Source organism: Orycteropus afer, unplaced genomic scaffold, assembly GCF_000298275.1.
Source record: "Orycteropus afer afer isolate SDZICR_OR568_19922 unplaced genomic scaffold, OryAfe1.0 scaffold00538, whole genome shotgun sequence".
Taxonomy (NCBI): Eukaryota; Metazoa; Chordata; class Mammalia; order Tubulidentata; family Orycteropodidae; genus Orycteropus; species Orycteropus afer.
The window spans coordinates 1,518,866-1,528,787 of record NW_006922125.1 but is presented as its reverse complement, the minus strand read 5'-3'; the positions used below and the strand labels follow the sequence as shown (position 1 = coordinate 1,528,787).

The following is a 9,922-nucleotide window of genomic DNA, read 5'->3' as shown; positions in this document are numbered from 1 at the left end:
CTGCCCAGCCACTCAACCAAGAGCAGCCAGGTTGACACACAAACTTACCTACCACAACTTGGATCCACAAACAACATCCATGGAAGTAGCAGTCAAGAAATCAAATGATATATTGCATTGGGCAAATCTGCTGCAAAAGACCTCTTAAAAGTGACTGTATTTATTGCTAACTCTCAATAGAGGATATACTTCAGTTTTAAGAGCCATAGTAGTCAATTAGAGGCCATAATCAAGTTTTCTTTGATAACTGAGAATTGGATAGGGCCTCAGGACCTTCAGTTCTGAGCCTGAATGTCCCTTGTCCAAGATTTTGGAGGAATAAAGGGAAATAGATCGGGCTGAGTGTGTATTGACCCCAAGATATCCCGTGGGAGTTGCTTCTTTGCATATGTTACTGATACCAGCTTTTTCTCCTCATAATTTGGCATTATTCCCAAAAGCTGTGATGCAGAAGAAAAATCCAGTGAGCTAAAGTAGCTTTTACATAACAATGAAATGAATTTAAGAATAAACTGAGCTAAAAGTTGAGACTTTAGCACTATCTTGTCTTTAAAAAAGAATGCCAAAAAACCCCAGACAAACCAAAAACAAAGTAATACATGATTGCAGTAGAACATTTCAAAGAGACAGGATAATGTAGAAGACAATCAATGTAATGTGCAACTCCACTGCTCATACAGAACCATTAGCAATGTGGTGCAAATGCTTCCAGTCTTTTTCTGTTCATATATTTAATAGATTTTAAAAATTGAGATCATAGCATATGAAAAAAAATTGTATCCTGCTTTCTCCCACTTGTATTCTGTGAGCATTCCCCCTTTTATTTATTCTTTGAAAACATTCTTTTTGACGGTTACATAATATTCCATTATATGGAGTGTATATATATTCATAGTGATCCATGTGACAGAGTAGAACTGCCCCATAGAGTTTTCTTGGCTGTGCTCTTTACAGGAGCAGATTGTCAGGTCTGTCTTCCACAGATCCACTGGGTATGTTTGAACTGCTAACCTCTTGGTCAGCTGCTCAACATTTAATGGTTTGTTGGAACATGAGCTGAAATGAACTCGACGGCACCTAACGACAACAACCACATGGATAGATTCACTTTAGCTGCTTCTCTCCTAGTAATCAGTTATTCCCTGCTTTTAGAAAAGTATAAATAACACCATGATGGCCATCTTTGTACACAGGATTTTGACCATAACTCTGCTATTTCTGGAAGTGGGATTATAGGAGCTAAGAGTTTTGAACATTTTTAAGGTTCTTGATAATACTACAGACTAGCTCTTCAGAAAGGCTGACCAATTTACACCCCAGTTTTTCAACTAAAAATCCTAAAACTGAGGCAAACTTCTCTATCTCCCTTGCTAAGTCCATTTTTGTCAATCTGTCAGAGACATGCTTCCTGTATCAGGACAGCACTTCATTTTTACAATGCCACAGAACCATGACTTCTCGTATCTGTTCGTATTTCTTTTTCTGACTCCAAATATGGGTTTTGATATCTTCCAGGTTCAGGTGTGGGACACGGCGGGTCAGGAGCGCTTCCGCAAGAGCATGGTAGAACATTACTACCGCAATGTGCATGCAGTGGTCTTTGTCTATGATGTCACCAAGATGACATCCTTCACCAACCTCAAAATGTGGATCCAAGAATGCAATGGGCATGCTGTGCCCCCACTAGTCCCTAAAGTGCTTGTAGGCAACAAGTGTGACTTGAAGGAACAGATCCAGGTACCCTCCAACCTCGCTTTGAAATTTGCTGATGCCCACAACATGCTCTTGTTTGAGACATCAGCCAAGGACCCCAAAGAGAGCCAGAATGTGGAGTCGATTTTCATGTGCCTGGCTTGCCGATTGAAGGCCCAGAAATCCCTGCTGTATCGTGATGCTGAGAGGCAGCAGGGAAAGGTGCAGAAACTGGAGTTTCCACAGGAAGCCAACAGTAAAACTTCCTGTCCCTGTTGAAACCAAATGGTGTAAATACAAGCTAAGTTATCACTGGAGTTTTTTTTTTTTTTTTTTTTCCCTTTTTTTTTTTTTTTCCGTGCCTGCAATAAAGCTGACACCTGCTTGTTTCCATACAAGTTGATATTAAAATAAAATTTGTATAGATTATCACAGGCCTTCATGTCTTGCTTTCTTCCAAGAAGACATTACTGATTGTGATGTGAAGATGCAGCTTGCCCTCCTAGGGTAATAAACCCATGCCAAGGTACACTCCTTACCAGCCTTCTCTGCCATCTGAAAATCTCATGGTTGTGTCACTTCTTTGGGACTAATTCACTCCCTCACTCAGCATCATCAGTGGGCAGAAACACATGGAGGGGATGGGCCAAAGCCCGGGTATGCTTTTATGGTGAGTTAGTGCAGGTGGTAGGATAGAGAAACTTCAGGGGAGATGGTGAGTCATGGGTATTTCCTAGGTGGGTGCCTTGGATGTCAAGAGGAGGCCACTCCCCATGTTTCCAAAAGCTTAGAAAGTATAGGTTGCCCAACAGACCAGCTGCTTCAGAGTAGTTAGACCCTGCTTCCCATTTTAGATGACCCTGACACCAAAAGTACGGACTCTTCTTCCTTTCTTTCCCCTGCCCTTTCACAGATGGGGGCAAGGGTGAAGCTAACCAATATCTGTTATGTCCCAGTTGTTTGTGGCTGCTATGGGGAGGACACATCCCCTATCTTCAAAGCCCATATTATCTCGTTATGGGAGTCATGCACACACTGAACATGAGAACAAAAAGTAGACAATATCACCAAGGACAAAGTTGTGTTATGGGAGCAGAGAGCGTTACATACTCAAAAGCAGGGAAGGGTCACAGAAAAGTCATTGTATTTTGTTGCATGAAGTGTGAAGTTTGGGTTGGGATAGAAGAAGGGAGGGGGCAAAAGGGAGTTGGGGATGGACTTGGTGGTCAGGCAGGAGGACAAGTAGTCTGGCCCAATGACAGCTGAGCCATAGTGGGGAGCAGAGGAGGAGGAGGGCTTCTTTAGCCAGTGAGAGCCTTTGATGGTTCTTGAACAGGAGAGTCCTGTAGGTATGCTTTATATATGTGGTCCTATTGATGTGAAGCTCTGGTGGCATAGTGCTTAAGGCACTTGACTGGTAAGCAGAAGGCTGGCAGTTCCAACCTACCAGCCACGCCTCAGAAGGAAGGTTGGGCAATCTACTTCCGTAGTGATACTGCCTCGGAAACCCAAGGAGGGGTCACTATGAGTTGGATTCGACTCCACGGCAGCAAGTTTGGTCTTTTGATTGATGTGAAAGCCCTTGTTCAATTGTTAAAGTAACCAAAAGTGGTGAGAGAAAGCATACCCCTAGGCCCAGGAAGATTCCTTTGTTTGCAGGGAAGGGGGGGGGATTGCTTCTTGGAGTCTTTCTCATTGGAACTCCTCTGTGAGAGGGTCCAGGCAGAAAGTTCCAGAGTACTTCCCCCCGTAGGGGTATGAAGGTCAGCCCTCAGACAGCAGAGGGTAACACACACCAGATGTGCTTCCGGCCAAATGATTAACAGCCTGTCAGGTCCTGCCTGCCTCCTCTGGACAGCGCTCTTCTTCCCTCACTGGCCAATACCCTCCTTTCCATCCTACTCTCACCTGACCTGCAGGCTCAGTTCCAAGTTTGGAACTTGCCTTGTTGTTGTTGTTATATGCCATTGAGTCGGACCTGACTCATAGCAACCCTTCCTTGGGTTTCCGAGGCGGTATCACTACGGAAGTAGATTGCCCAACCTTCCTAGTACCTCAGTTAACCAGTAATTAGTTGCTGTGAACTCCATTGCAGCTCATGGCGACCCCACGTGTGTCAGAGTAGACCTGCGCTCCGCAGGGTTTGCAATGGCTGTTTTTTCAGAAGTAGATTGACAGGCCTTTCCCCCTAAGTGCCTCTGGGTGGCCTTCTGGTGACCTGAGCTCTTTGCTCAAAGGGTTCCAGCCTTCCAGTTAGCAGCTGAGCACATTAATCGTTGGCACCACCCAGGCCCGGACTGCGGCTCATTCTGAGTGTGTGTTGAGGGGAAGGGGGGAGAAGCGTGGAGATGGCCACAAGCTCCCTGGAGAGCAAGGGGAAGCTTCTCCAGCAACTTTGAGCAGCAGCCACAGACAAAGGCTGAGGAAGGAGCCCTGATGTCACACCAGTTAAACTCTCAGCTGTACCAAAAGTTTGGTGGTTTAAACCCACTCAGTGGCTCTGCAGGAAAAAGACCTGCCCATCTGTTCCCATAAAGATTACAAATAGAAAACCCTATGGGGAAGTTCTACTGTCACATGGAATGACCATGAGTCAAAGTTGACTCACTGGCACCTAACAACAACAGCATCTGAGGAGATAGAATTGCTGCCTTATCTTAGAGTTTCCCTACCCCTTTCCTTATCCTCTCACTGGGAGGGGCCTTGCTCCCTCTGGAAGGGCTGGCCTAGACTCCTGAACCACCTCCAAGGCAGGCCCTTGAAGACCCCAGCACTATTCAGATGGAGCAGCCACGGGTTGAACACCTTGTTCTGACTCCAAGCCCCCTTGAATGTCCACATCTCCAAGGGTTGGTGCTGGGGCAGCAGGACTGAGATGGGGACCACGGAGATTTTTCTGGCTTAGCAGTTCCTGAATGCTCGTTCCCAACTGATGGGATAAAATCATTCGAGGCCTTGGTAATGTACAGATTCTTGGGGCACTAGGTCCAGACACTCTGATCGAATAGATCTGGGGCAGGACCTTGAAAAGTTTTTAATTGTTGTAAAAATATATGCCAACTAGAAATTTATGTTTTCACACTGTCGGATGCACTTCCAGGTCTGTGTATGTGTATGTTTCTACCCCTAGGGTTTCCTGATTGACCCTAAAATCAGAAACTACCTTCCCCAAGTCAGAGCTTCAAAACAGGCTGTGTGGACCCCAGGGCAATCTGGGTAACGATGGATCCCAGCCTGGTGAGGTGAATCCTTTCAAGCCCTGAATAAATGAAGCAGCCAGTTATTCCAAATGTCCTTCGACTGTTTGCCTGAAACTAGTAGGTAAGAACCTCTTAACCTTGAAAGACAACTGAAAAGGAATCCTGAGTATAAACACTTCCACACTAAGACTGAAGACACAAGATTGCTAAGAGAGAGATTATTTGTCTGCTGTGCACCCCCTGCTGGCCATATTAGTGAAGTGAGGAAAGTGTTTTCCAGGAGTTTTTCTGACTGGTACTGACCATTTCCTGGGATGGAAGCCCATACAGAAGGATCTAATCCTGGTCCCAGTGTGAGCAGTTAGACACCTAGAACAAGAAGGGTTAACCTCATAAAAGGATATGGGTTGAGGCTTCCCTGAAGCTACCTCTACCAAATCACTGGTACTAACTCTTCTGGCATAGTGGATAAGGCACTTGACTGCTAACCAGAAGGCTGGCTGTTCAAACCCACCAACCACTCCTCGGAAGGAAGATGGGGCAATCTACTTCCATAGTGATACTGCCTCGGAAACCCAAGGAGGGGTCGCTATGAGTCAGGTCCGACTCGACGGCACACAACAACAACAACTCTTCTAAGGGAAATTTGTGAACCCTGGTGAAAACTGCTAGCCGGCAGCAGGGAGGGAGGGGAGTCATTGAGAAGGACCTCACTTGTTTAGGGAGACAGATTTTGAAGCTGGTTAGGTAAACAGCCTTGGTGGTTTTAAGAGGTACCACTGGGGGCACAAAGAGATTCCCCCAAGTTATGATGCAGTTAAAAGAGAATGAGAAATGGACCTCATGGCCTGACCTGACCCTGTGGTTGGCACTTAATCCCTTCCCCAGTGACTACTGTAACCTTTGTACTTGAAGTACTGGAGAAGCTTTAGGAAAAAGTTTAGATAAGAAACCTGGCCTACCTGACTCTTACCAACTGCTGGTAGAAACCCTGATTCATCGGGGAAAGGGGAGGTCTCCCAGACACTGCCCTGCCTATCCTGACAGGTCCATCTTTAGGGGGGAGGATGCTATCAGACGTAGTCTAGTTTTTGGACTATATACCTACAACTGAACTAAGAGTTATTAATGGCAGCTAACCTCTGTTGAGAGTTTACAAGGTACTATTAAGTACTATGTTAGATGCTTAACATGAACTGTCTTGCTTAATCTTGACAATAACCTCTGAGGTGCAGGACGAGCAGTGCGTCTTGCCCAGGGTCCCACAGCTGCTGAGTGTGAGAGCTGGGTTTAAACCCAAGAATTTCTAACTGCAGATCCTGATCTACAATGCGAACTTCTCTTAATCTTCTCTATTTCTCTCAAGCCCAACAGGAGTAAGTGCTCCTGGGCTTGAAGCTCATGCCACCATCTCGGTTTAGTTCAGGACTAAGTAGCCAATGGGAGTTGGTGGTGGATGCCAGAGCTTAAGCTGGTGAAATGTTACCTGGTTGTAGGAGTTGAGCTGGCATCTGAGGATCAAATGATCCTCCCATGAGGGGAGGACAGGGCGGGGGACAGAGAGTCCAGGAGCAAGTGGACTCCAAGGGGAACTTGAAAAAACAGAAGATATCTAGGAAAGTTTCTCGCACCAATTGAGAAGTGGGAAGAAATGACCGTCAAGATCCTCTCAAGTTGTCCACGACTATGAACAACAACAAAAATAGTCTGACTGTGCACTAGCTTTCTCCTCTGGCCACGTGCATTTTAACATAGCTAGGAAGGCAGTCGTGGCGACTCGAAGGCACATGACAACAACAACAACAACAACAACAACAGGAAGGCAACGAAGCTTTAGGCCTCTGGCTGTGAGAGGTGCTGCCCATGGATCAGAATTTGAATAATGCAGACCTTCCATTAAAGACTGATTCTGGGGGCAAGGAAGATGGTGCTTCTGTAATGTAATCAAGTCAGTACTTCCTGATACCATTTAATTTTCAGAATGACTCCTCATCTGTAAAATAGAATTGAAAATCTTCATAGGATTTTGCTTGAAAATTTAAATAACGCATGTGAAATGTAGCTTATGGATAAACTTTTGGATGCTATCCCTTATTAAATTCCCGATTTAGAGAGCACTAGGAAGAAATGTAAGGAGATCTGGTGGCACAGTGGTGAAGCGCTCCACTGCTAACCAAAAAGCTGGAGGTTTGAACTTGCCAGTCGCTCCACAGGAGAAAGATGTGGCAGTCTGGTTCCATGGAGGTTACACCCTGGGGAACCCTATGGGACAGTTCTACTCTGTTCTGTAAGGGTTGCTATGAGTCGGAATTGACTTGAAGGCAGTGGGTTTTTGGTTTTAGGAAGACATTAAAATAAAGACCATTTAGGTTTTCCAATCATTGTTTAAACAATGAAGCTAAGTTGACTGTAGTCGTGTTTTAAATTATTCAGAACTGAAATAACTTGAGCACAAAGCTAGAAAGTGAGAGAGCTGGGTTCTCAACTCTGGTATTTTGACTCCAGAGTATGCTCTTTCCATTGTACCTCATTTAGGACAAACTTGGAAGTCACCAAGAGAACTAAAACAACTTTTGGAATCACTTCACAATGTGGCCTTTAGGACATTTGATTCAATCAATAAAATAGACAACTGGTTAAGTAGCCTAGTTTGCCGTGTTGGAGGGATCTACTGATCTACCAAGGATTCTTATGCTCCGAAGCTCTGAAGATTCTATCCCACTCTGTCTACAGCCCAAGAAAAAGAAAATGGTACAACTTCAGAGTTTACTCTTACGTTACAATGAGTTTTTTCAGATTCATGACTGGAGAAGATGGAGACAGGGAAAATGGCAATAAAGGGGCAAAAAGACAGAAAAGAACAGTTCCAGGATTGAGTGACTATATCCCAAACCTCAGAGAAAAGCAGGTACTTTAATAACCATTTCTAAGTCCTACCATGGACACTTTACTGCTGTTAATTTCAATTACACTTTTTCATACAATTCATAGTATTGGATAAGTAGCCAAGATTTCTGGAAGATGAATCCTTGATAATAATAATTAATAAAAACTTTCCTTTAAAGAAGGATTTTGTAAGCTCAAAAGGAATGTTTTGCTGTGAACCAGGTAGGATTCTGTACTAGTTTTCAACAAGGCAGTGTCATTTCATAGTCTTCAGACAGGAAAAGCCAGAGCTACACTCATTTCCAACATTAGGGAATTATACTGCATGTAATTAAAGTACTGCAATAAGATGTCATCCACCCAGTAGTTTGGAGGAATGTAATGCAAGACCTGGGCACTGGAGGCCAAAGCTATGAAAAAGCACAGTGCTGATGGATTGCCATCACAACTCTCGAGGATGAGATGATACAACTGAGGGGTCGTTTCCAGGGGGTCCGCTCAGCAGAGCGTCAGTGGTAACAGCACTGACAGTGGTAGTAGTATTTGCAGCAGTAGCAATTATCCAGTGCCTACTTTGTGCCTGGTTGGTGCTAAGCACAATGAGTTACAGGGAGATGGTAGAAATAACTAAGATAGTCTTAAGCTTCTTGAGCTGGTGCATGTATCTATCGTCTCTAATCCTTAAAGCAACCTTGCAAGGAAATGAGCATTGCATATGTTTCACTGACAACGAAAGTGAGGCTCAGCAAGGTTAAAAGTACTTTACTCAAGGCTACACAGCTGATTAGATACAGAAGCCGGACTTCAACTCAGGCAAGTCTTAGTGCAGGGCTCCACTCCTTCTACGCACCATACTTCACAGTGGCATGGAGAAACCACTGTTTCCAGTGTGAAGATGCACAGTGGCCTCTCTGGGTTTGCTGATGACAGTAAGCTTCTCCAGCTGGTCAAATACCAAAGTGATAGGTGTGAGGCTGCAGAAGGATGTCAAAATCAGAGGAGTGAAGGAGTCTTAGTATCAGGTGCAGTCAAATATTAAAAAAACCAAACCGAACTCACTGCCGTCAAGTTAATTCGACTCATAGCGACCCCTCCTTGGGTTTCTGAGGTGGTATCACTACGGAAGTAGATTGCCCAACCTTCCTTCTGAGGAGTGACTGGTGGGTTTGAACTGTTAGCCTCTGGTTAGCAGTCAAATGCCTTAGGCACTACACCACCAGAGCTCCCGTGGTCAAGTATAAGGCTGTATAATTTAGGGAAAATACTCCAACACTATTTGTAAAAGACAGTTAATGAGTAAGATACACCTAGAAGCTTCATAAATATTCCCTAAACGTAAGTCTACTGAGCCTGACACACCAAAATCCAATGGCATGGATATCTTTAGTACTGTGTGCTTCAATAGGCACAGACAGACATACTAGGTTAGGAAAAGAAAGTTAACAGAAATGACAGCGAAAGCAACAGTAGTTACTGGGAAAAGGGATAGTTGGAAAGAAAAATAGGTTGAAGATTAGCGCCATTAACTGAAAGGTTGGAGGTTCGAGTCCACAAAGAGGTACCACGGAAGAAAGGACTGGTGATCACCTTCTGAAAAATCAGCCGTTGAAGACACTAGAGTGCAGGTCTCCTCTGACACTCATGGGGCTGCTATGAGTCAGAGTCGACTTAATGGCAACTGTTTCATTCTGTTCATCTGAAGAAAACAAACGAGTCTTTCTTGTTGGAACCCCTCGATGAGACAGTCCAGGCAGAAAGTTCCAGAGCACTTCTCCCTGTAGGGGTATGCAGGTCTGACCCTACACAGCAGAGGCCCAATGAGTAGCAGCCTGTCAGGTCCTGACTGTCTCCTCTGGGCAGCGCTCTTCCTCCCGCACTGGCCAATACCCTCTTTTCCCACCCTACTCCCACTTGACCTGCAGGCTCAGCCCAGTCTTTGGAGCTTGCCTAGTACCTCAGTCAACCAATAACTAGTCCCTGTGAAGTCGATTCCAACTCCTGGCGACCCCACGTGTCAGAGTAGACCTGAGATCCACAGGGTTTGCAACGGTTGGTTTTTCAGAGGTACATTGTCAGGCCTTTCCTCCAAAGTGCTGCTGTGTGGACCTGAACTTCCAACCTCCAGCCTTTCAGTCAGCAGCTGA

The 9,922-nt window shown here is 45.0% G+C and overlaps 1 protein-coding gene across 1 annotated transcript in view; it reads left to right on the top strand.

The window, feature by feature from the left end:
* Positions 1-1,971, top strand: part of RAB33A (RAB33A, member RAS oncogene family) — a 15,070-nt gene extending 13,099 nt beyond the window's left edge. Inside the window, exon 2 of the mRNA XM_007955751.2 lies at positions 1,516-1,971. Coding sequence (XP_007953942.1) covers positions 1,516-1,971 — 456 coding nt within the window. The remainder of the gene's footprint in view (positions 1-1,515) is intronic.
* Positions 1,972-9,922: the final 7,951 nt, after the last annotated feature.